The sequence below is a fragment of the Phodopus roborovskii genome, unplaced genomic scaffold, assembly GCF_943737965.1.
Source record: "Phodopus roborovskii unplaced genomic scaffold, PHOROB, whole genome shotgun sequence".
NCBI lineage: Eukaryota > Metazoa > Chordata > Mammalia > Rodentia > Cricetidae > Phodopus > Phodopus roborovskii.
Window position 1 is genome coordinate 6,694,681 of NW_026125295.1, and position 27,236 is coordinate 6,721,916.

At 43.8% G+C, this 27,236-nt stretch overlaps 1 protein-coding gene across 1 annotated transcript in view; it reads left to right on the top strand.

The window, feature by feature from the left end:
- Golga4 (golgin A4) overlaps positions 1–27,236 on the top strand; it is an 81,744-nt gene that overhangs the window by 26,959 nt on the left and 27,549 nt on the right. Inside the window, exons 7-15 of the mRNA XM_051202200.1 lie at positions 1,747–1,803; positions 4,622–4,720; positions 5,137–5,269; positions 6,619–6,803; positions 7,090–7,173; positions 9,205–9,352; positions 19,367–19,524; positions 24,136–24,267; positions 26,036–26,191. Coding sequence (XP_051058157.1) covers positions 1,747–1,803; positions 4,622–4,720; positions 5,137–5,269; positions 6,619–6,803; positions 7,090–7,173; positions 9,205–9,352; positions 19,367–19,524; positions 24,136–24,267; positions 26,036–26,191 — 1,152 coding nt within the window. The remainder of the gene's footprint in view (positions 1–1,746; positions 1,804–4,621; positions 4,721–5,136; positions 5,270–6,618; positions 6,804–7,089; positions 7,174–9,204; positions 9,353–19,366; positions 19,525–24,135; positions 24,268–26,035; positions 26,192–27,236) is intronic.

Genomic DNA, 27,236 nt, shown 5'->3' on the forward strand with positions numbered 1-27,236 from the left:
GTGACCCCAGAGATGTTTCCCGAGATAAAGGCACGGCGTAGGTATGGCCCTGTTACTGAGCCTGACGCGGCAGCTCCCAGGGCAGCACGGGAGGAAGCAGAACAGAGCGCCTGAGCATGGTGTCTGCATCCGGCATGCACAGGTGTGTCTGCACTAGTCCTGGCACACAGGACCACAGTCACACCATCAGCCTCTCAGAGTGAAGGGCTGTGTGCGCCAGCCGCCTGCTCTCTGCTGGGTCTCTAGGGGAAACGTTTTCCTTGATGCAAATGGTTCTAGGTGACTTTCAGTTCACAAGGCTTGTATGGGCACAAAGTCCAGCACAAACTGAAGCCACTGTGGCCAGGACATGGACCTTGAGCCACGGGGGTCTGCCAGTAGCTGGTGCTGGCTGAGGGCTGTCTAGCTAACTGCTTGGCAGATAGCCTGTCGCTAGCCTGGGGTCCCAGGGAATGGTCTAAAGTTGCCAGTGAGGCACTACCTTCCAACATTTTAGCTTGTTTGAAAGAATAAACGTTTCTCAGGCTTAACAGTAGCTGTGATGGTTAACTTCTGCCCCACTCAAAGAGAGGCAGAGCCCTCTGTGTCAATAAACAGACATTTTGCCTGCCTGTATTCTCTCTCTGTCTCTGTCTCTGTCTCTCTCTCTGTCTCCATCTCTGTCTCTGTCTCTCTGTCTCTGTCTCTCTGTCTCTCTCGTTGTCAGTCACACAAATCTGAGAAGCTGTAAGTTACCCTCTTGTGATGTTTTCCTAAGGCAGGGTCTCTCAGTGTAGCCGTCCTCCTGACTCAGCTTCCTGACTTCTGTGGTCCCAGGCTCGAGCCGTTACTTTAGGTCTTTACCTTTGTGTGTTAGTGACAGACAAGTGCACGCAGTTACCATTTCCATGGCCTGCAGCTTGGCATTAATTTCTTACACTAATAAAAGCCTGCCACCCTCCAAAGTGTGAGGTATACATCTTTTAATACATTACTTTTTTAACTTGATTAAAGAATTTTAAAAGAATTTAATTATTATTTTTTAATGAGTATGGTGTTTTGCCTGCATGCCTGTCTGTGACCGTGTGTGTGTGTGTGTGTGTGTGTGTGTGGTGCCAGCGGGGGCCAGTGGGAGGTGTCAGATCCCCTGAACTGAAGTTACAGATGGTTGTGAACTAAGAATTGAACCCGGGTCCTCTGGAAGAACAACCGGTGTTCTTAACCACTGAGCCACCTGTCCAGCCCCCACTTGATTTCTTTTTAATGGACAGTTACTACTTTAGCCATCTGTAATGCTGTTTGTGAAAATGAGATTTTTGCTTTTTCAAGATAGGGTTTCTCTGTATGTCGCTCTGGCTGGCCTGGAACTTGCTTTGTACACCAGGTTGGGCTTGAACTCATACAGATCCACCTGCCTTTTCTTCCCGAGTGCTGGGATTAACGGTGTGTGCCACCCCCGCCTGGTAAAAATTAGATTTTTTTTTTAAAGAAAAGTTTTATTTCATATAAACTTTTACAACACGATAATGATAATTAACGTGGTTACAGTGAAATCATTTGCTTCTGAAGTTTGAGTTTACTTTATAGATTTTCTTTTGTTAGTTAACATATAGTTAAGTTTGTAGTTTGACTTCCATGTTTATGCATTTTAGCAAATGTAACAAAGCTAGAATTCTGAGTAATTCTATGCTGTCATATATTTTTTTTTTTTTTGCATGAATATGCCAAGTAGATGTTTAACCACCCTCTTTCCTTTTTTAATTAAAGGGTATATTGAGTCAGAGTCAAGACAAGTCACTTCGGAGGATCTCGGAATTGAGGGAGGTAAGGTGGTGATTTAGCCTCTTAGTGTAGAGCGATGGTCCACACGCCTTGTGTGCAGTGGGAAGTGAGCTGGGTAGCCATCCAGGCCAGCCCGCGAGCTCACGCACCATCTCTGTACTTTAGTTTGTATGGTTTTCTATGGTAGATGTTGTTGAAATTAATGAAATAAAATATGTAAGTCTTCAGTGTGAGTAGTCACTGTCCACTCTCAAGGCTAAATTTTTGCCACTGCTAAATCTCCTAGGCTTTTTTTTTTTTTTGTCTTTTTGTCTTTCCTAGTCAACATGGTTTTGTTGAAATAAAGTAACTTGTAATTTGGGAGTGGTAATTCTTTGTAGGGTCAGATTGAGCTGCCTCCTTGATGCCCCTCTGGGAGCATTTTGCCCTGCAGTGAGCCCACATGGAGGGGCTTTCAGAGGTTCATTGTTGGCCCCTGCCCCAGCCTGGAGCTTCCTCCATACCTGCTTAGTGTTGCTGGGCGCGTCTTGTTGCATGTTTGTATTGTGGATGTTCTTCATGGGTACCAGTTTGCTGCTTGTGCTATTATTTTAAGAGCTTTGAAGCAGGGGATTTCAGGGCAAACAATAGTATTTAGAATTCTATGTATTCTGAGTAGAATTTTATTTGTGGAATTTATCAGCCTAAGATACATAGTGGATTAAAAGTACAAATCTGTTTACAAGTAACAGGTTGATAACGTTACAAATAACAATTGCTAGTATAAGACTAGGAATATAGCTTAGTTGTAGAATAGTGTTGAGAAGGTAGAGGGTGACATGGAGGGAGAGAGGGAGGGAGAGAAGGAGGGAGAGAGGGGGGAGAGAGAGAAGGAGAGAGAGGGGGAGGAGGGAGGAAGGGAATGAGAGCACTTTCTGTCTGTGAGATGGGGCAGAAGAAAAGCCGTAAGCCGAGCCTGTCCTTTGAGTGATGGGTGTCACCAAGAGCAAGCCCTGGTTTTTCTTAGAATATCTGTTATTTTTAACGACAAGTTGTTAGTATTGGTCACATATTAATTTCTTGTATCACATTGTTTCATTTGTATTGAAATCGTGTTTAATTTCTAGTCTCTTGTTACATTTTGTATACATCCAGTTCTTACTGTTTTGTTCTTTAAAAAATTCTAAACATAACTTTGACAACTAGTTTATTTCTGTTACTTTACCAAGAGTAGACATTGGCCCCTCTCATGCAGATAATGGTAGACATTCTTCCTTTGTGAGACGTGTTTGGAGCTCACACCCTGGAAGAATCACTACTCCCTATGGAGGGACGGTGCAGGGATGGATGTAGCCCACCCTAGTGTTCCGAGTCCACGTTGCTGGTTTGACCTGGCAGACAGCGGGTGCTGGAGAGCATGAGCTGAGGCTGCCCTGAGCAGGGTGGGAAGAGAAGTCCCCTCGACGCTTTTTCCGGTTACAAGCATCTTTGCTTTCCCTGGCGAGACAAATGATATCTTTTTGCTTAATGTATTATTTGTTCCTTTTCTTGTGTTTTGAGAGTAAGTGGAGGTCATTAATTGATCCTGTTTGGGGCAAGAAATTCAGGCTTTATGCATGTAATGATTAGATACATGTAGCAACGGAATGCAGTCTTGTTTAAAATCCAGAAAATATCTGTTAGAGGTGGGTGCAGGTTTTGAGGGTGTTTACAATGGTGTTTATCTAGAGACACAGAATACTTTTTTTTTTTTTTTTTTTTTTTTTTTGTCCTGCCGCTAAGGAGTCCCTCAGTGAGGGAGCTATCCTCAAGAAAATGGGGCGTGGACCTCTGCTTTATTAATAGATGGGTAAGCACATGTGATATTCCTTTTTGCTGCCTGTTGGTAATCTCAGTGCAGGGAAGAATGCAGGGCACTTCAGTGCAAGGTAGCGCCCTGCTGTTTTCAGAACAAATCAGTTTGGAACAGTGCAAGAACTGGGTGCCAGCCCGCGGCCTAGCGGATCTGTGAGGGATGGTGTAATCAAAGGGCCGTGGTGATAGTTGTAGAAGAGAACCCAGACACTCGAGAGCGATTAGTAAAAGAATTGGGTCATAAGCAAGTGTCTACAAAACGACTAAAATATAACTGAATATTTTAAGTTACAGAGTCAGTAAGGTAGCAACCCCAGAATAATAGGGTGTTTGTGTCCTGCTAATATATTCCAGATCTTCATCTCTAACGTTCTAAGAAAGTGAGATTGAGGAGAAACGGAGAGGACACACAACTGTCCTGAAGGGACAGGTAGACTCAGTTAAGGGCAGAAGGCTGGAGTTAGGAGGGCATTGGCGATGAGCAGGAGCCCAGCTCGAGGAGGCCCTTCTTGTGCAGAGATAAACATTGATCTCTGGTTAATGACCTTAAAAAAGTAGCATTTGTGGTCATTTGAGGAGCTGGAAGGGCTCTTCCTTGGTGGACAGCCAGTGAGCTCACCCTCTTGGCTCCGCGGATGGGAGTGCTGTGGTTTGGGCGGATGGGAGTGCTGTGGTTTGGGCGGATGGGCAGGGCACCCCTGGCGTTGTGTTTGCCATGTTACACTTTAGCCCACGCTGCGCTCGTCTCAAACCTTCCTTTCCCTTGTATTTACTGTTAGTCACTGCCGGTTGTTACAAGAATACTCTTTCTTTGGAGACCTTCATATTGTTCAAGGAACAAAACTACTTACTGATGTTAAAGTTTTAAATACTAATGTCTAATGTCTTCCACACTGAGGGATTCTCTAATTATTTTGCATATGCTATTTTAAGAGTGAGGCAAATTTGAAACGATGCTGTTGTAAACTCGAGGTGTGTATCTTCTGTCTTACATCGAAAGCTACCTGTAATTCCTTTTGTGTTCTAGGAGCTGCAGATGGACCAGCAAGCAAAGAGACATCTCCAGGAAGAGTTTGATGCTTGTCTGGAGGAGAAAGATCAGTACATCAGCGTCCTCCAGACGCAGGTAAAAGAGCAAGTGAGTGAAACACAGAAGCCAGCGCTAGAAAAACGGGATTGTGGTGGGAAAGGTGAAGTGTCAAATGTAAAGAGGAAAACTTGTTTCAACGCCTACCTTTCTTCCACTTTAGCACTGACTGTGCGTTTTGATTATTGTATCTTTTGTCTGGTTGTGGAGCTCCACTCACGGCATAGGAGCAGACTGTGCTTGGCATAGTAAACATACTGTTCTCTCCCACCGCCCTCTTTTGGTTTTTGAGACGGTTTCTCCATGTAGCCCTGGCTGGCCTTGAACTCGGGAATCTCCCTGCTTTTGCCCTGAGCGCTATAAAGTTGTTCACCATCATCAGCTAGGTTCACTGTATTTCTTACAAATTTTAAATGAAACCTTTCTGCCATACTGCTGATTTTTTTTTTTTAAAGGTCTCTCTCCTAAAGCAGCGGTTACAGAATGGCCCATTGAGTGTTGACTTAGCACAGCTGCCCCCTCCAGCTGAGCTCCAGGCAGAAGTGGACCCTGACAAAGAGAAGATAGAGGATGTCGGGGAGCCAGTGGGTAAGCTCAGGTTCTGTCAGTGTCATTTAACAATCAGAGGGCAATGTTGAGAGGATTCAGGGTTTGAGCTGGTAGATGAGACGGAGGCAGAAGGAAGACGTCCTTGACCCTAATGTTTCTTCAAAGATTCAAGTTAATTTTTTTTTTTTTAATTTACTTTTTTTTTTTTTTTTTGAGATGGGGTCTTTCTGTGTAACAGCTCTATCTGTCCTGGAGCTAGCTAGGTCTGTACACCAGGCTGGCCTCAAACTCACAGAGATCCACCTGCCTCTGCCTCCTGAGTGCTGGGATTGAAGGGGGAGGGAAAAAAAAACCCAAACCAAAAAACAAACAAACAAAAACCCAAATTTATTTAAGACTTGCAAATTGCATAAACTTTAAGGAGACCACATTTTAAATAATTGAAGTACATAAATTATGTTATACTATTTTAGTTTCTTGAGACAGGGTTCCATTATGTAATCCAGATCACTCAAGTTGTGACCTTTTCCTCTTTAGCCACTTAACAGGTTACGTCACCATACTTGCCTTATGCATGGCTTTGTTCTCTTACAAAGAGACTCTCAGTAGACTTTGGTCCACTCAGACAGAGGAAGATGCAGCCAGCCATCTGAGCAGTGGCCCTGCAAGGGGCCGCAGCTCCTGTGGGTATGAAGCTGCACCCACAGATGTGGGGGATAACCCTGCAGTGACCAGGCTAGAATGTGGCCAGAGAGAATACTTACTTCAAAATACCATGGAGACGGGAACTGGTGGGGGCTTAGGAATGGTACACTTTTAAGTAGGCCAGATCCAGTAAATGCCAACACGTATATCACTCCAGGGTAAGGTTGAACCACTAATGGTGTGAATTTATACTTGGCATCTTCAAATAAATATCACACAGTAACTTGAGAGTAGAAGTTTGGAAGAGTGATACTTGGCTTATTGGGGTATCCCTTCTCTTGATTTGTCTGAGAGTATAGTTAGGTTTGGGTAGAAGGGGACATTGCAGAGACTGAGTCTGTAGCTCAGTAGTAGAGTGTGCTTAGCTTGCAGAAGGCTAAACACAGCTCCCAAAACCCCTTCCCTCCCTCTTAAAAAGATGAACTGTTCCCAGAGTTCTTTTGTATTCCTTAAAATTGTTTTAAAATTTCGTTTATTTATTTAGTGTCTGTGAGGGTTCATGTGCCATGACGTGCGTGGGAAGGTTCGAGGACAGCTCATGGTGCTGGTTCTCTCCACCGTGTGGAGATTGAACCGTCCTGGGGATTGAACAGGAGCTGGGTGGCAGGCACCTTCACGCACTGAGCATCCCGCTGGCCTGATGACTTGTGTTTCTACCAACTGCCTGTGTTCATCATGTGTAGGAGGTGAAGCGTCCGCTAAAACCCTGGAAATGCTTCAGCGAAGAGTGAAACGCCAGGAAAGCCTCCTTCAGCGCTGCAAGGAGACGATTCGGTCCCAGAAGGAGCAGTGCACACTACTAAGCAGCGAGAAGGAAGCCTTGCAGGAGCAACTGGATGAAAGGTTGCAGGAGCTGGAAAAGATGAAGGTGAGGGGCCACTGGGTTCCGGCCTTGGAAAGATGTGTGAACCAGATCCACAGCTCCTCTCCGGGGAGCCACCCTCACCCTCCTGCCCATAGACCGGGTGGAGAGGGCGTCCCTGTATCAGCACCCAGGTGCCCTGGGTCTTGGAGCACTTAGCATCCAGTGCAGGGTCCCTGTCTACTTGTCCCGCTACACTGTAAGGATTGTCTACATTAGATAAGCTGCGTAGAGTTCTCAAATGAGGCAAAGCTTAATTAGAGATGGAAATGAATTTCTAAAACTTTTTTAGGAGCTTCATATGGCTGAGAAGACTAAACTTATCACTCAGTTGCGTGATGCAAAGAACTTAATTGAACAGCTTGAACAAGATAAGGTAAAACCCCCAAATTTATGACACTGAGATTTGTCAGGTCCCCCCCCCCATATTTACTTTGAGAGCAGTTAGCAGTATTTACATTACATGCTTTTCAAAATTTTTGTAGCTGCTTCCATAAAAAACTAGTTTTAATTTCTAGATTTATTTAGTTTTTACCATTAATAAGCCTGATTCTCTGAATTCTTAATACCAGTCAGCCTTGTGTCTTAAAGACAAACAGTAATGGTTACAAAGGAAATCGATTTGTAGTACATACCTATTTTTCAAAGAAAAATTATTAAAAGTTAATTATGCTGAATGTGAGTGGTTTCAGTATTTTCTTTAACATTGTAGAAATAGATCGATCATTTGGGTGAGTTGCCTTAAAAGTAAAGAAGTGATAATGTGCATATTAGCATAAAACTTTGTACGTGTGGGCTTCAGGATGCTCAGGTTACTGGAGGACAGGACGGGCTGAGCTCACGGAAGTCACTTTGGAGTTAGAGCAGCGCCTAGCACCCAGCAGAGACAACTGGGAGGGTCACAGGTGAACAAAGAGCCCCCTTCGTAAAACATCCCCCCCCGTTCATACCATCTATCATTTTATTTGACACGTTGGTTCATAACTACAGTATTTTAACCTGGCTTTGAAACAAAGTATCTTGGTTTCTTCAAATGATCTTATCTATCAGTTTAACAGTAGTTCATGATAGTATCTGCTGTGTAGTCATTTCTGATTTTTCTTATCATCTCACACGTTTCTCTTTACAGACCAAGTAAGCTCCTGTATTGTAACTGATAGGTGTAGTTGTCCTTTCATCTCTTTGGGATGTGAGTTTTGGAGACAGTGAAGGCCCACTATTGCATTTTCAGTTGTCCTGAGTGTGCTTTACTTCCCTGGTAGTTACATTAGCACTGGCCGTCCGGAAGAGTCATACTCCAGGGCAGGCTCAGCAGGCCCCGCAGGAAAGGTCTGAGCACCTTTGCAGGAGACTAGCTGAACTACCCAGATTTTTTGTTTGTCCCAAGTGACTGGTTTTGTACATGGTGATTTGATTTCTTTCCGCACATTGACCTGTGTTTCTGTAGAGATTCTTCCCAGAAGGAAGAGAAGCCTTCCTTGCGGTAGTTAGGGTAGTGATGGCCCACAGGGAATCACAGGAGAAAAGAGAAGTAGGCACAGCTGGGCTCCAGCCTTGTCCACCAGGGTGGCAGCAACTGCCCCACATAGTGTACCAGGCCTTTTCTGTTGGGCCTCAACCAGCTCTCAAATCATGACACAGAGTCTTCTTATTAGGTATGAATGTTCAACCTAGCGTAGGCTCATTTCTGGCTGGCCCTTTTAACTTAAACCAACCTGTCTCCCTTTACCTACCTTTTGCCTGGGGCTTTTTACTTCTCTTTCTGTGTGTCTTTCCTGCCTTCTCCAGTGTCTGGCTGGCCGCCACTTGGTCTCTGGCCCTGGGTGTGACCCTCTCTGTCTTTTTTCCCTCGTTCTCTTCTCTCTCTTCTCTCTTCCTACTTACCCTCTCTGCCCGCCAGCCCTGCCTACCCCTCTCCTGCCTTGCTATTGGCTGTTCAGCTTTTTTTAGACCAGTCAGGTGCCTTAGGCAGACAAGGTGAAGCAGATGCAACATAAACAAAAGTAACAATCTTTGCCTAGTTAAAGTCGCATTCCGGGACAACATAGTGTCTGGAATTCTTGCTGTGAAACCACTGTGGCTTATCTTATTCTGGCCCCGAGTCACATTCAGGGGCTAGTTTTGTTCGTTACTGTTTATTAAGATGGGAATTACCGCACCTACATCAAGATTGTAAAGTAAGTCTTGTAACTGAAGCACTTACTGGTAAATATTTTCGTACTGAAACACCCTGTCTGCTAAGGCACGGAGTGAAAACACAGACTTGAGCTTGTGAGAGACTGAAAAGATTCTCCCACTGACCTTAGTAAGGAATGCCTGTCCTGCCTCTGCGTCGTTTGGGCTGTGCTGTGTGTAATGGTGGCGCAGCTTTATTCTGCAAATGCTTTAGCGTCTGCCTTCTGTTCAGGGAATGGTAATAACAGAGACGAAGCGGCACATGCAGGAAACCCTGGAACAGAAAGAGGAAGAAATTGCTCAGCTTCGCAGTCGCATCAAACAAATGGCGACCCAAGGAGAGCAACTGCGGGAACAGAAAGAAAAGTCTGAGAGAGCTGGTGAGAGACCGGGTTCATATTCTGTACCATCTCAAAAGTCACCCGCGTTTCAACAACTGAGTTAATTGTTATGTAGCTGCGTAAGTGTAGCGGCCCCTTATAAGGAAGGCCTCTGTGGCCGGGTGTGTGTGTGTGTGTGTGTGTGTGTGTGTGTGTGTACTCCTAAATGTTAGAAGAAAATGTGATAGAGACCATATGTGAAATATTAGTATCTATTACAGAAAATGTTTGTTGACCTCTGCCTTGGAGTATTACAGTTGAGGCTTAAGGAAGTTACGGGTAAGCACAGCATGGGGCTTATTTACAATAACGGCTTCTTTATAGATGATGCAGGGTAAACACAGAGCACACGGTATGTTATCTGCTTCCGTCCGTGTCGACAGACAGCTCAGGTTACATATGTTAGCTGAAGAACACAGGCCAGAGTAGTGCCCGTCACACGCAGTGCAGAGCAGCGTTGAGAATGGAGAAGATGAGCGAGCAGGTGAGGAAGGACCTGAGTGAGTGAGCGGAGTGTCAGTCACTGCAAGATCGTGACTAGGCAGAGGAGCAGATGGCATCCGCCAGAAACCGTGTCTGCTGAAGTTGAAGTCTGAAGGGGCTGGCTGTCGGGATCTTAAAGGTGAGTGACTGCCTTTCATCCTGTGTATAGGACAGTAGGAAGCAGTCGAGGCGAACACAGTGTGAGGGCAGGAAGTGAGGCCAGAAGCAGAGCCGGAAGTTCAGGTGTGAGGACGGGAACCCTGGAGGGAGGTGTCTCAGGGAGAAGGAAGGGGAGAGGAACACAGGTCGAAAGAGAACGCTCAATAGTAAGGCCGTCCAAATTGGGAAATTGGGGGTTGATTACTAAAATGATTGCTTAAAATGTTTTGAATTTGAATTAGCCATGGGATTTACCAGTGGAATTGACTTATAGGCATGTGGAGGTAAGAAGTTGGCGCATCTTTTAAGAGTCTTTAGCCTAAGGTAGCAGCCTGTGGTTGAGATTTTGTGCTGAGGCTCACAGCCACTTTAGTCTTCATTGTTACTGGTGTTTGTTTATTCCTGCACGGTAGTGGTTACTTTTAATAGCAAGGGGTGTGTAACACCACTACAGCAGTGTCACCTACAGTAGGAAGGGGTGTGTAACACCACTACAGCAGTGTCACCTACAGTAGGAAGGGGTGTGTAACACCACTACAGCAGTGTCACATACGGTAGGAAGGCAATGCTGCTGTACCTACACTTCATCTTTATGTTCTGCCAAACAGTACTATCATTACCCTCATTTTACAAATAGGAGAACCTAAGACTAATTTGCCTCCATTTATGCACGGAAAGTAAACGTGTAGCCAGGACTTGAAGCCAAGCATGTGGCTTCAGGGTATGTCTTGAAAGGGCTTGCGTTTGACTGATAGAAATAAAAGAGAAGGAAGAAGTTACTCCAGGGTGTCAAGGACTGTGCGTACTTAGGTTTTAGGGGAAGTATGGTAGGTATTTCATGAAGTGGGTTGGGGAGGTGGATCGAGTTTTATAAAGGTCTTTGAATTTGATGAGGATTTGATTGAAATGGTCTTAGAAAACACATTGGGAGTTACCAACAGGGAAATAGAGCCACATGGGAGAAGTAATTGGTTAGTACCATCTGTGCTTGTAAATGCATCTCTGTCTTCTTTGGAGATTGTAGTTGATGAACTTGTTCTCATTAAACCTAAGAAGAATATTTCCTCTGTGTGTGTGTGTACGTGTGTGTGTGTGTGTGTGTGTGTGTGTGTGTGTGTGTATAGCTCTTTGAAGAATATAAGCTTCTAAAACACAAGTGTTGTAAGGTACGGTCAGACAGGCTTGCCTTCAGTGAACAGAAGCCTGGACGCAGCCTCAGCGCATAGGAGCCCTGTGCAGCTGCCCTTTATAGGGGCCCGTGTGTAGCTGCAGCTCCTGCCACCAGGCCTTCCTGCTCCAGAACCTGTTATTAACAACATAGCTAGTCAAGAAGGAATGATGGCCGGGGATTGAAATGTTCTGAAAATGAGTTATGCCTTATGGGGAATATTAAGTTGAGAAGTGTAAATGGGTAAATAAGCAGTTAATTAATGAGTCAGACCTTAGTTCTAGAACTTTCCTTCAGTGTTTCTCTTTAGATGTAATTTTCACAATGCATTGCAGGCAGGACAGGCGGGTTAGTGGTTGAGAATGCCCTGCCCGTGCAGAGGCCTGAGTTATGTTGCAGGGCCTCTGTTGGGCAGCTCACCACTCACCCAGCCTCAGGGGTCCCACTTTGGAGGTGCTAGAGACTGAACTGAGAGCTTATGCAAGCCAGATGTGTGTCCCACCACTAGCAGCCTCACTCCCAGAACTGTGCTTTTGTAAATAGTTATCATCTATATGTTGAAAAATGTTTCTGTCCATGTCAACCTCAGAAGAGTACACATTTTAATAAATACTGAAGGAGAGACTAGATACTTAAATTATTTAATAGGTCCATTACTTTTGGAAAGCATCTAGACAACATAGTTTGATGTTTCTGTGTGTAGTCCTAACTACTGAGTACTGTGGTGGAAGTCTATAAGAAGGCTGATTGTACTCTGAAAACACTACAAGTTAAATCTGACCTGAGAACTAGTTCTGTGTGCCACCCGCACCTCAGCCCATGACCTTGGTTGAGAGGGGCTGTCTACATAAAAATCAGTCCTTCGTTTCCAACATGAAGCATAGATGCCAATTAAAAGAAAGCTCTAGATGAGTGGGAAACAGCCAGCGTCCAGTAAACAGCTACAAACACCATCGGTTTTTGTAGAATTCAGTTGCTCTGTTAAGCACCTGTCTTATGTCTTTTGAGTGAATTCCCAGGATATATAAAGGAAACAGTAACATCATGATAGTTGGCTGTTGGTATTTTAGAATCAGATGTGTCCACATAAAGTTGGTACCAAAGAAAAGAAACTATCCTGATGCATTTTTCAGTATAAGGGATTTAATTGTTATAGTCCTTCTGGATGCGTGCCTGTTGATAGATAACTGATTCTGTTGACTCATCTTTCTGGGTGTTAGCACTGACTGACTAAGGAGTGCTCTCCGTTGCATCTCTTGCAGCATAGTCCATTGCACTGCTTCTTAAGTGTTCTATATACACACTGATGCTGCCACGTATTTATTATAGGACGAGGTCCTGAGCCAGTCTCTGATTTATAAAGAAGAATTCTGTTTCAGATACTAAGGTGTGAGCTAGGGACACAATGAGTGAATAAAGCACTTGCCACAGAACCCTGAGAAACACAGTGTGGACCCCCAGAATCCACACAGAAGCTAGGCATGCAAGGGTAGACCCTGTAATCCCAGTGTGCAAGGTAAGCTAGCTAGCTAGACTAGTCACAATTAGCAAGTCTCTGACTCAGTGTTAAGACCCTGCCTCAGTAAATAAAGTGGAGAGGAGTTAAGGAACATTAATTACACACTTACACATATGTGCCCAAATACATGAGCACACGAGCACACACATACCACATATATATGTGTAAAATTACGAAGACATGAGTGTAATGATGTGTTTCCACCAGGACACTGCAGTCCACTTCTAGAACTTTAATGTCTCCTGGGAAGGCTGGATGTGGTTCTGAAATCTCAACAGTACAGCACGCTTGCTTTGTTCAAAATCAATACCCTGTTAGAAGCACTGTGCAGCAATGGTGATTTCATACCTTTCTACCTTCCTAGATATCACTTAAGGACACTGTGATGATCGGCATCCAATAACCTTATTGAAAATATGGAGAAATGTAATTTTTCAGCTTTAGGCATATTGCCCTAGTTAGATGCTAGGACAAATATATCCTTATCAATGTAGAAAGTTAATATGGCCAGCTTACCACTGGATCCTGAGAGAAGTGTGTATGTGTGTGGTTATGTGTGTGTAAAAAAATAAGAGATGGGGTAGATGGCTAATGAAATACATTTTAGAGATAGTAAAAGTTGTGAAAATAGAAGTACATCACTGAGTATACTTTCTTTAAGTCTTTATGTAATTGATAGCTTTATATTGTAATAATATTGTACATTTAACTTTCTATGTTTTTATGCTACCACTTTGCATAACGTTTGGAATCCTTGTATATGTAGCTAAGGTACTAACATGCTTGAATGTTAGTGGTTTGTGGCACAGTGCATGTACTCATTTCCTTGGTATCCATTCCTCTGTTCATAACTAGTAGCTTATTTTTAAACTGGTGCTCTTGAAAATTCTGTAACAGTTCTGTAATATAGATTAGTAGATTAGTTTATATCTTTGATGATTTTTCTTCTCTCATGAATTTTTTACCCATGAAGCTTGTCTTTTTTTTTTTTTTTTTTTTTTTTGTTAGTTACTGTTAGGTGATTCAAATATAGCTATTGCAAAAAAGAAACCATAAATCATAGCATTAACTCTCTTCCCAAGTAAAAGGAAATAAGATAACTCAGGTCGTCATGTGCTTGCCACCCAAGAATGGTGAGAAGTTCAGATCCCAGCCCCTGGAGAAGGAGCAGACCCTAGTGGTGTGCGTTTGCTAACCCAGGGCTGGGGAGGCGGGGAGCTGGGGAGCTGGGCACAGGCAGAGTTCTGGGGCTTGTTTGCCAACCACTTCAGTGTGCTGCAGGGTTCCCAGCTAGTGTTAGATACCCTGTTTCAGAAAAGCAAGGCAGATGGAAAAGCAAGGCCTGAGGAGTAGGGCCTGAGATTGATTTCTGGCTTCTACATGTATATGAAAAAGTACACACACACACACACACACACACACACACACACACACACACACACGCACACACGCACGCACGCATGCACACACGTGCACACACATGCACACACACACATATCCACACATACATTCTCTCTCTTCCTGCAATTATGCAAATCTATAAAATATCGGAGGCGCTAGGAAGTTTTTCAGAGTGCACTAACTTTCATAAGCTTTTTTTTTTTTTTCATGCCCCATCCTTGCTGAATTTATGTGTTTTAAATGATTGGCTGCATGTAAAAACTTGGGTTAAGTCATAATATTCTTTGCTTTGTTACTGTCATGTGTTTTGTATGGTGCAGCCCAATAAGCCAGACAGAAGTAGAAAATATGCATTTGAAGTCTGGGGAGCCTTCGACATAAGACTGTCTCTAATGTGTCAGATTAATGCATATACAACTAACCCAAACCATTGTATGTGAGTGTTGTGTTAACTGTTGATGCTTAGGTAACAGTTTCCTTGAGTCTAAAGTCTCACTGAAAAATCTTATTTTTGTGCATCCACACATGCCAATAAGTGAATCCGGTGCCTTTCCCAAGCCTTGTATGAACAGGACTGGGGTAAGGCTGGCTTTCTTTCTTGTTTTTCTTCTCATGGGTACTTAGAATGAGCCTTTAAAGGAAAATTCCATGTTTCTCAGGCCAAAAAAAAAAAAAAAAGCATGAATTGAAGTTAACTTTATGCTATGTTTGGAAGTTATTTATATTTTAATACTAAATGCATATCTGTTAGCAAGGCTTATGTTTCAAATAGGCTGTTAATGGGTTTCATTTATGTCCCAGATGCAATCATTCTTGCTGGAAAGCCTCAGCATCTGGAAGAATAAGTTTGTGGGTGATCAGTTAAATTTACTTCATTTGCTTTGATGCAGTAGTTTTAGTAGTTTTCAGGGTCAGAGGCTTTTAAGGTAGTGTTAAAAATGGGGTATTGGATAGAGCTGCAGGTGTTTGAAAGTCTCCCTCCCTCCCTTCCCTTTTTTTAAAAGTGTTTTCATTTTTGAGGCAGGGTCTTTTCTTAGCTCTTGCTGTCCTGAACTGGCTATATAGACCAGAGCTGACTTTGAACTCATGGAGGTTTTCCTGCCTCTGCCTCCTGAGTGCAAGCAGTGGCTTTCAGTTAATGTCAGGAGGCCTCTGGTTCCTATGTGAGCACTGCACTACTTGCTTCTGCCACTGGGTGGTAGTATTTTCTTTTCTTTTACATAAACCATAGTGCATTCTTCAAACTTTTTGTTCCAGAGAGGGACCTCTTTACACACCTTAAAGTCAGGGCATTTTCAGGGACGCTGTACTGATGTTTATTATGGTAGTAGCTTAAACTAAAAAAAAAAAAAAAATTGTTTTTTAAATTTTCACATACTTTCAAAATAAAAATATACACCTGTTACTTTTTCTTATAGATTTTTATGCACATTTGCAAAATAAAACTGTGTGTGTGTTAATGTACTCTGTTACTTGGTTTAATGGAACACACTGGATTCCTGTGCCTCCCTTAGGCCGCATCTGTCAGTCTGTTGACATGGCATGCATTAAGAAAGCCTGTTCCATATGGAAAGCTATTAAAAGGAGAGCATCTCCGAAGGGTCTTTCTCCTGGGACACTGCTGCTCTGGGTGCTGCTCTATTTGTAGATTAGCTCTGTGGATTGAGTAGGGTACTAATATTGCTTTTAGTATTAATTTGCATTTCATTCACTTTGTAGCTGTGTTTTTTTCCCTAATGACAGACCATTTTTTTTTTTTTTTTTTCTTCCCTGGAGTAAAGATATAACCCCAGCTTACTCATTTTGATATCACTAGCAGTGTCATAGGGCCCACAGTTAATCTATAGGTTGTCACCCCCGCTTACTCCCTGAAAGGGGAGAACTGATCCTATGAGCCTTCTGTGTAGTGCTCTCCAGGATGGCAGCAAAGCAGTGAGTGACACTCTGGGACTTCAGGACGCTGCCATTGGCTTTAATGGGAGGGGAGAGGGGGGAGGGGAGGCAGCGGACTGTTGGAAACAGTGCTTTTTCTGAGTGTTTGTTTTTATGTCGTTTTCTCCTTGGTCAACTGTCTTGTGAAGTATTTTCTGCATGTTACTCCCTAACATGCAATTGGCATGTGGTAAACATCCAATTTGATGAGTCAGGGGTGAGATTATTGAACTGTAGGTTGCCAGTCCTGCTCACGTAACTCGTGTAGTACACAGGTCCATTTTTATGCTCTCATAGACTGGATGAACCTTATCTGAATTGGAAGTTGAAGAGCTTGCAATAACATCGCAGCCCTGCATCTCATTTAGTTCATAGAGGATTATGCAGTTGTATTTAGTTGGTTACATTTTTGCCTAGTAAGTTTTGAAAGTGTTTTTTTTTTTTTTTTCTCCTTTCTTTTTTAAAAATAAAAATTGCCTGAGATACATTGAATTTTGTTTTGGAAGAACACTGTGTGTGTTTCCAATACTGTGGCTGTTCATGCTTAGCCTCCCTGCCCTGTGTGTGCCCTGACTGTGGTTTTCTCCACTCCTGCATGCTAGTGACGATGACTCACCAGCTGTGGCTCATGCACGCTTTCCTCCCACTCGCTTATCCTTTGTTGTAGCTAAAAATGAATGACACAGGCGCTCGGAACTTACTGCTGTAGTGCTTTTATTGGAATTGTAGCCTGCTTAGGAAGGAGTGGGCATTCACTTTTACATTGTCGTAGGATGTGACTACCATTTTACTGTGGTTGGTGTTTGCAGGGCCGCGTACACGTCTGGTTTCTCAGTATGCCCTCATCATCCCCTATTTAAACATTGAAATGGGGTTCACTGTTGGAAGCAGAGTTCTGTGAGGAAGCGGTTTTCTTGTACTATAGTAGTGTAGAATCCATGGTAGGTTTGAATACATTTCACCTGTTTATTATATGTGGGTATTTGAAATTCATCTTAATGCTTTGGGAAGAAAGTTTTGTGCCTGTCAGCACATGGCACCATCCATCATGCCGAGACCCAGGAGCCCCTTGTAGGTGACTGGTTCAGAAATCCTGGCTAGGAGAGAGATTTCCACTCAACTGAGCTTGGTCACTGTCAGCATCTTTAGATTTCAAAATACTGCAAAGCAAGGGTTATGTTCCTTATTTACAGTTGTCCCATTGAGGAGAGATTGGGGTGCCCCATTATTGCATTTGACTGAGGATATTAGATTAGAAGATTGCAAAGTGTTCTTTTGTAGCTGTGAAATCATTTGGTTCTCTGACATAACAGGACAGTAAATTGAACTCTATTCTCCTGACATAATTCCTCTAAATTTTGGATGTTGGAGCATCTTCAGGTTCTGCAGAGCTATAGCTTTAGAGATTTCTGTGGCGTAGACTAGCAGGCTGGCGGGTGGTTTCAGGAGAAGCGATAATGGGAATGTGCTGGTAACTTCTACCGCTATTCCTGCCCCATTCCCCTACTTTCTCAGCCTTAAATCTTGAGTGCAAACCACGAAGTGAGCACTCTTGGACAATCTCCCTACTCAGGCAGAGTTTTAAGAGAGGAAACTAGTGTTTTGGGAGTAGCAAGAGTTAGCTGTTGCTGTATGCCTGGCACTAGAATATAGTAAAAACAGAGCTAAATAAAGCAAAGATACTACTATTCTTTGTTGGAGTATCTTCATGTTTTAAGACTTGTCCTGATGTTTCCAGGCAAATGTATAGTTAGATTAAGACTCTTGAAAAAGGATTCCAGCCTTTTCCTCCCCTCCCCTCCTCTCCCCTCCCCCCTCTCCTCTCCTTCTCTCCCTCTCTCCCTCTCTCCTTCTCTCCCTCTCTCCTTCTCTCTCTCTCTCTCTCTCTCTCTCTCTTTTGCATTTTGTAATCAAAGTTATTAGTTGTAGGAAAGATTAACTTTTTAATGCTGTTGAGCACTGACCTATGCTTCCAGAGTTCAGTCATATATAACCCTTCTATACCTAATGCTATTTACTATTAAGAAATTGCTTTAGAATAGTTGTTTGTATGCAGGTATATAGTGCCTATGTCTAAATCATTGTCTGAAATCAACCTTACGATGAGGCTCCCATATTCCTTAAAAGTTGGTTGGTTATACAAGATACATTACATGTGTTGGTGGTGAACTGGACTGTTTCTTGATGGAACTGGAAACCCTTCTTGACCATTAAGTGTGTAGTGGAAAGTCTCAGCACTTCTGTAAGGGCTAAAGGAAATATTCTAGGACAACAGTAATAGGATTTTCATAGGGTATTTGTTCAAAATGTGTATATGGATCTGTACACACATGCATATGTATTCACACACATCTACACAGGTGTACACACACACACACACATACACACACACACACACACCCACACACACACACTGTTAGCCAGCGGTTATATGCCTTGGTTGGATGCCTAATGAGCGATTTTGTTCCCTTAGAGACTTAAAGGTAATTATGTCCCCAGGGCCTGAACTTACCTTACCCATGAGCTGTTGGCAGAGCCCTTCTGTATACCATTGCGTTAGGTAGTTTTCTTCCTAGTCAGCTAGAAGCAGCCCTAGTTGGAAACTTACACATGTAGTGAGTTTCATTTCAGAAGTACATTGTAATTTTGTGATTCACCCAATAAATGTTTTAAAAAAGAAATAAACCCCTGTTCTTTTATATTATGGTTAAAAAGTCTGAAAATAAGATTTGCCAAAGAAAATTGTTTTTCCATTCTTGAAAATGTCCTAGTGAGCCAGGCATAGTGGCACATGCCCGTAACCCCAGCACTCAGGAAGAAGAAGCAGGAGGATTGCAAGTTCGAATCCAGCTGGGCTACATAGTGAGACCCTGACTCCCAACACAAAAAGGAGAAAGTCCTAGTGAGGACACAGTGGCATTACCCAGTTATTGGTGATCGAGGAGAAGCTGAGAGCTGTAGAGCAAACAATGTAACTAAAATCGTACAGAGTAGTAGGCCTGTTGTTGAACTTGTTAGCATAGGTAACAGAGAGCAGGAAATGTGTCCGAGCTCAGCCACCAGAAGCAGCCCTAGTATTCTAGTCCAGGACTTATCAACAATAAACGTGGATTTTCCCCGGGACACTTGGTGGCACCTTGCCGGACGGCTCGGAAGTCTCTCACTTGGTGGGACCTTGCCGGATGGCTCGGAAGTTTCTCACTTGGTGGGACCTTGCCGGACGGCTCGGAAGTATCTCTTGGCTTCTCACCTGCTCTTCTGCAGCTGCTCTTAGACCTGTAAAGGGACCGTGGGCGCTTGACTCAGTGACATTACTTCTTGAGACACGTGTTTTCCTCTGTTTTCCTTATAGCTTTTGAGGAACTTGAAAAAGCCTTGAGCGCAGCCCAAAAGACCGAAGAAGCACAGAGAAGGATGAAGGCAGAGATGGACGAACGGATGAAGGCAGTTGAGAGAGCCGGCGAGGAGGAGCGCTGCCGTCTTCAGCGGGAACTGAGTCAAGTGGCGAAAGTAAGGGTGACTTTGATCAGGGTGGCTTCAGTCCCATGTTTAGTCTCCAAAGCTTGGCTTGTAAGAAAGTCAGTTTGTGTTTTAGACCCTGGGCATTTAGCGATGTTCAGGAGGCAGTGAAGAGCACTTTGGTAGAGAGGGTCCTATTTAGACAGGTCCCTGGGTCCTTCAAAGCCTTGCCCCCTCTCCAGCTGTGATGTCCCCTTACTGGCTCCCTGACCTGAGGCTCCAGGAAGGTAAATCGCTTAGCTGCTTCAGTGCAAACCCTCAGAACTCAGGGAACTTAGGAGTATGTGACTAAGGTTGGGTATTTAAATGTTTTCCAGGGCAATTAGTGACTTACTGGGTTTTTATGCACTGGTGAGGATTGAACCTTTGGCTTCATATATGATGAACACTTGTTTACCACTCACTGAGCTACAGTCCCAGCCCCTGAAAAGATAGTTATTAATGTCCTCCTTACTCTTAAAATATGTAGGTATTTTCAAAGTGAATCATTTTTATATAGAGTTGTCTCTTTGGAACTTACAGAGATAATTGCTGTGTGTGTGTGTGTGTGTGTGTGTGAGTGCATGAGTGTGTGTATGAGTCCTATAGCATGTGTGGAGGTCAGTACAAATTGAGAGAGTTGTTTTTTTTCTTCTACCATGTGGGCTTTACAGATAGAATTCAAGTCATGAAGCTTAGGGCCAGGTGCCTTCACCTGCTGAGCCATCTTTCCGGTCCATAAAGTTGTAGAGTTTTGTTTGTTTGTTTGTTTGTTTGTTTGTTTTGTTTTTGAGACAAGATTTCTCTGTATAGTTCTGTCCTGGAACTCATGGAGATCCTTCCGATTAGGTGTTGGGACTAAAAGCGTGCATCACCACTGCCCAGATTATTAAGTTGTCTTTTATGACTAAGGAGTCTGAGGCTGAACTGGTCAGTATGCGAGAGTGCTTGCTGTGCAAGCATGAGGGCCAGAGTTTGAATCACCAGCTTCCAGGTAAAAAACTGGGCGTGGCTGCAGACTGGCAGATCCTGAGAGCGGCCTGACCGGTCAGCCAGCATAGCTGTAAACTGCAGACTTCCTGATTCAATGGGAGACCTGTGTCCAAGGCAATAAATCACAGAATAGGAGAGGAAGACTCTGCCCAGTGTCCCCTGGCCCCCACATGTGTGCACATGGCAGCCGCATCCCACACTCAAGTGCAAGCACCACACACAGCATGCAGATACATAAGAAAAAGGAAGAGTAAGTTTCAAAACCCCCAGGTTTCCAGTTTTTCCAGCCAAGTGAACATGTTAGTATAGCCTGATCCCCAGTCTACCTCCCTTCCTGTCCTTCATTTCATACCTGCTCTCAGTGATTATTTCTCTATTTCTTCCTGTTCCTTCATCGATTCCTGGTTTCTGTCCTTGATGTTTGGTTATGGCCACTAAAGTGAATAAGGAAGTTACAGGCTATAACAAGTGTTTTACAATGATCTGGAAGGGCCTGCAGCTTTTACTGATTAGTGCAGAAGGCTACTATGTAAATACATTGTGCATACAGATACAGAGGGTGGAAAACTAATTTTCACACATTTACTTTCCTCTGTGGGACTAGAAAACATCTAGAAAAGAATCAATTAATTATGGTCCATTACTGGATATACATGGCCTTGGCTCAAGCTCTCTGTGTTTTAAATTTTTTAATATGGAAAAGCAAAAGGGGGCGGGGAGCTTATTGAATGTTGCCTCATTGGGACAAGGAACAGAGAGATTTGGTGCCCACCCACCTAGTCCATCCGGGGTTTAGGCTTAGATGGAGCCAGGGCTGCTCATGTAATCCTGTCCAGCACTGACTGCCTCAGCCTCAGCCTCAGCCTCAGCCTCGTCTGTGGGTCCGTCTCTTTCCCAGCAGGATATTCTGGGCGAATTTCAATGTTTTCCTTTTTAAGTGGTCATGTGATGTGTGTTAATATTAGTATGGAGTCTAACAACAGTAATAATTTGTGAATTATTTTGAAGATAATGACATGACTGTGACAGAAGTCAAAAGATGAGGCTGGGGTGATGGTGCAGTAATGCATTTGTTGTGCAGATTTGGTCCCTTTGTTTGGACCCCAGCACCCAAGGAGAGAGCCGAGTGTAGCTAGCTGTGCACGCCTGTAACCCTAAGACTGAGGAAGCAGAGACAGATGGAGGCTGGGGCAGTGGCCAGACAGTCTCGCTGTGCCAAGAAGTAAGATGTAGAGCGATAGAAGGTGGCACTGGACATGGTCCTCCGCATGCTCATAATCACACACGCGTGCACACCGAGCACACACTTACAACTGAAAGATAAACAGTGTCCAGTGAGGGCTGGGAATGCAGCCCTGACGGTGAGTGCTTGCCCAGCACACACAACACTGGGCATCCAGCCGCCTTTTAGTTTTTCCAAAAAGAACAAGCTTCTTTTTAAATATGCTTACAGAGATGGTCCCCGCGTTAGGTTTCTATTGTCTGGTGCCCTTTAGTGTCAGAACTATCTACACTGATAGCTGGTCATGGTGCCATTTATTTATAGGCTGCTCAAGATCCCCTCATATAAAGTTCTCTTGCGTGAGTCAGTGTCCTGCTGGTATTAGATTGCCAGTGTTTGCTACTGCTGATTCTACGCACTAGCATTATGCGTATTGGCTCTCTTATACATTCCTTTTTGGTAGATTCTTTAAAGTGAATCCATTTTTTCTCCAGAAAAAAAGTATATCTGTTTTTAATTATTGGTCTGCTTGCTCCAAGCCCTGTGATGGGCAGGGTAGACTTTTACAGCCAGGTGTTGGAAGTTCCCCTCGTCACAAAGATAGTCTGCTTCTCTTTTACCCTGGGCTTAGCGTGAAAACAACAACTGTCATCGTTGTTACCTGCAGAAGTCTTGCCAGCATGGTGAGCGTTTCATGCTGAAATGTGTTTTTTCCACTTTGAGCTGCCTGATCAAATCCTTGGCTTGTTCTTATATTGGGTTGAGTGGCTTGTTGTCCTCATTATTTGTTTGGAGAAGCTCTTTACTGATAGTGGGAGCTAGAGTCCTTTGGCTCTAAGGAACTTACTCAAATACTCCTTTTCTGTTGAACAGGAAGTTTTCTTTTCTTGGTATTTAAGATTACTGTTTTATTCTTTAACTGCCTCCTAGATTTTGTTGCGTTTAATTATAATTTCATTCATTCATTCATTCGTTCATTCGTTTGTTTGTTTGTTTATTTGCTGTCTGGGTATAGGTTAGAGGGCATCTTGAGAGAATTGGTTTTCTCCTTACACTACTTGGGACGTAGGACTCAGACTAGGATTATGAGTTTGGCTGCAAGTGCTGTAAAGTGCTGAGCCATCTCAGGGGTCTGCCTTCAGCTCTGTTTTAAAACACATGGGGGACTGGGGACATAGGTCAGTGGCAGGCACATGCCTAGCATGTACAGGGCCCTGGGTTCAGTCTAGTCATGACATAAACCAAAACACACACACACACACCCAATTCTGAGACCATTGGGTTTTTTTTTTTGTTTGTTTGTTTTGTTTTTTTCCCTTTGTGTGTTTTTATTTTGGGGTCTGAGGCAGGATTCCCCATGTAGCTCAGGCTAGCTGCTATTTCGTGCCTCAGCCTCCCAAATGCTGGGTTACAGATGTTAGTCACCATGCTTTATGGTTTTTTTTTTTTTTTTTTTTTTTTTTCTTTAATTCTGTTGTTTTCTTTTAAGGTTTGGATACTTTGATTTGTTTGTGGTTGAATCTTTGTTCTGACTGAAATTTATTTGGAACAAAGAATAAGGTTGAAATTCAGTTTAGTTTTTCCCAGCGCACTACTGGCAGACTCTAAGTCATGTGTTTAATTATGTGCCCCCAGGGGACTTCCATCATACTCCAAACCATGTGTATAGTAACGTGCCCTTTGCCCCCGACATGCTGTTATCTCTATTGTGTAATAAGGGTGTAAGATGGTGAGTGTATGCCCTCTTTTTTCTGGATGCTGTGTGTGCGTGCGTGCGTGCGTGCGTGCGTGTGTGTGTGCGTGCGTGCGTGTGTGTGTGTGTCTGCGCGCGTGCACGCAATGCACACTGTGATAGTCCCTGTGTTTGAGCATCTGCTCTCTGCCTGCCTGATAGCCCCCCCTCCACACCTGTCTGTTGGCGGTAGTGCTGGGGGCAGTGTTGGCTATTCTAACGTGTAAGTTTTTGTCTCTGAGCAGCCTCCGTCATTCTTTTGGTGTTTGATTACATTAACTTTTTAGTTTTATTGCTGGAACTTGATAGTTTTATGAAGTTGAATTTTCCTTTCCAAGAAAGACCAAAGCGAGTAACTCTTTAATAAACAATGCCTTCCTAGAAAGCTAGGTGCAGCCTGAGCACAGTGAGTTCAGGGTTCTTGTCTCCTGCCCTCCGCTCCCCTCTGCTCTACCCTGATAGCAGGGCATTCACTTCAGGCTATGGACGGGCGGGCGGCTGCAGCCCCACACGCCCCATGCAGCCCCACGGTCTCTTTGATGGGCTTTCTTTTTACTCCTCTGACTTTGGAGTGTATTCTAGTGTCTCCTCCTAACAAGTTAGTAGCGTGACTAGTTTCAGGGAAGGGTGCCTGGCTGTTCTGGGTGCTTGCGTTCACCTTTTGGCTTGTTTTCAGAAAACCGCAGAGGAACAGCTTGCTGACCTTCAGAGGCTGCATGCAGAGGAGCTGGCCAGCAAAGAGCAGGAGCTGGCCAGGAGGCTTGAGAGCCGAGAAAGGGAGCTGCAAGAGCAGATGAAGATAGCTCTGGTAAGTGCTGCTCAGTCAGAGGTAACCGCAGAGCTGCCCTGCACGAGGGTGAAGTGGACGTTTCCAGCAGCCTCCACCTCAGTGTATGAGAGGACAGGACGCAAGCAAAAAGGGCTTGTTGGCCTAGTGTGTTTGAAATCAATTGTCTGAGGCGCCCAGATTTCATCAGTTGGTTTGTTTGCCTGCCCCTTTCCATCCTACTTAGGCAGTAATTAGAGGGGAGAAAGGAAAAGATGGTCAGTGTCTCAAAGCCCAGCGTACTGGCTGCATTGATTGGCTCCCAAAGGCGATTCTAAATTGAAGCTTAAGGGCAAAACTTTGAATTCATATGATGTTTGAAGAGCAAAAATAGCACAACCGAATGAACAAAATAATAGTCAGAAAAGCAAAGGTTCACATTTTTGCTGAAAATGTGATTTGAATATTTAAATAAAAAGTAATTTTCCTCAGTGGTGAAAAGCTTTCATTTGAGTCCCCATAAAAAAGTGTCAGTGCCAAAATGTAGTTTGTGTTGATATGAAATTTTTCAGAAAATAGCTGAAACTATCATCCACAAAGTAACGTGTGTGATTTTTAAGTGCGGGATTGGAGGCACTGTCTGGAGTGGTGGCCCTCCCTCCCTCCCTCCCTCCCTCCCTCTCTTCCTCTCTCCTTTCTCTCCCTGCCTGATTGTCCAAGTTTCTTGGCATTTCTAGCAGCATTGATTCTTGCTGAGAATAAATTTTCTAATCTCTGGAAGGGAAATAGACATTTGGATTTAATGTATACTTATGCAAGGCTAGGAAAATTGTGTGGTTGAAATTGCACCCACATGTTGTGGCGCACGCCTTTATTCCCAGCACTTGGGAGGCAGAGGCAGATGCAGGCGGTTCTCTGAGCTTGAGGCCAGCCTGGTCTACAGAGTGAGTTCTAGGACAGCTAGGGCTGTTACACAGAGAAACCCTGTCTCAAAAAAACGAAAACAAAACAAACCAAAAAACAAAAACCAACCAACTAACCAGACAAACAAACAAACAAACAAAAAAAAAACCCACAAGGAAAAGAAAAGAAAATTTTGCTCAAGAAAGAAATTAAGGGTAACATATAAGAATATTTAAGTTATATCTGGACAGCATAAAATAAAAATAGGGGCATGGAAATTAAAGAACACAAGTGGGACATGAATCTGGAATCTGTGCTGTAAGGGCCTGCTGTGGGCCTTGAACTCTGGCATCAATGCTATCTATCGTCTAGGAGGTGACACACTCAGCTCTCTTTCACTCACGTTGAAGAAGAAAGACACACAAACAGGCGCACACAACTCCTTAATTCAATAGGTTTTAACATTTCCTACTTAAACATACTGAAATTGAGGTTGTGGATAATTCTATCCTACTATTAGTCTATTTTGTAGTATGAAATCATTTTGTAAAAACCCGTGTGTCTCCATGGTATAGTGATGTGTAAATACTGTGAAACAATGCTCGCTCTTTAAGCAACAATATAGATAAGCACCCTTAAGTTGGAGTGCAATGAAGAAATTACAGTCAGGTGTGCTAATCTAATGATGAAAGTGCTCTTAGCCATTGCTAGGGATGCTCCTGTACTAAATGGAATCTTTTCAGAGCTGGCTACACTGGAAGGGCTCAGAGCCTGGATCCTGCATTGAGATGTTGTTGATTACCTCACAGGATTTGGTGCAGATCAAATAGAAAGCGTGGTCCCATTGAAGGGCTTTGGGAATGCTGAAGATTTATGTGGGATTAAGATGGTATTGTTTTTGGCACAGGAGAAGAATCAGTCAGAATATTTGAAGCTCACCCAAGAAAAAGAGCAGCAAGGATCATTGGCTCTAGAAGAGTTGGAGCTGCAGAAAAAAGCAATCCTTTCAGAGAGTGAAAATAAACTCCAGGAACTTGGGCGAGAAGCAGAGGCTTACCGAACTGTAAGTTCACGTGCTGTGTGGGCTCCAGAGCTGGGGATACATGTGTCTGTGGGGACTGTCCCCGGAGCTGGGGATGCGTGTGTCTGTCTCCAGTCAGTATGAAGCTCTGATTGGCTCGTGGGGTCGGGTTTACATACACACGCTCTTCATCTTGGGCCCCCATGTCTCTGGCGGGCCTCCATTCCGCCTTTAGCACACACAGCCTGCAGCTGTCTCCACTCTACGCTAACCCGCCTTCATCACTAGGAAATGGCCGCACTTCATCGGCAGCGGGTGTTCTCAAACCTTACTGCTTGTCTGGCTTCATCATGCAGTGTGTCCTAAATATAATCCTTACTCGTCTTTTGTCATAGTCTAGTTACACTGATGCCATACTTTGAGGTTTAAAATCACCCATTTTTTCCATGTTTACATGGTGCTGGAATGAAGTATCTGTATGTCTTCAGTGTGCGTAGTCCCTTTCCTTAGTAGTAGCGATGTGCTGCTGCAGTAAAACCTGCTGATAGAATGTAGGTCCTCCACTCTTGTCAAACAGTTGTCAGCCGTCTTTGCTTTTCCTTTACCCACACCTCAGGCGTGCAACTGGTGGGTGTGACGTCACGGAAGCACTTGCTTGATCAGCAGTGCATTGCACCTCACTTTCTTTGACAGCCACCGAGAGATTGGACTTGCCAGTCTCTTAGGACCTTCCCAGCTCTGATGTTCAGAGTGAATATTCTGTGAGATAACAGACACCTTTGGTAAATTATGTATAAGAAGCTTCTTAAACAAAACAAAATATGCCAGGCTAGTGAGATGGCTCAGGGCAAAGTGATTGCCACAGAGCCTGGCCATCTGAGTCTCATCCTAAACCCACAGTGGAGAGAGAGGACGAATTCCTGAAGATCTCTGAGACCTCTGGGCCCCTGTAGCTCCCCTCCCCCCAAGTAATAAAAGTTTTAAAACTGTTAAAGTACATGCCTTTGGGAGTAGAAAAATGAGATACTTTCCCTCTAAAGTTAAATTATAAAAGTAATAAAATATTAGTGTAACCTAAAAGCATGGA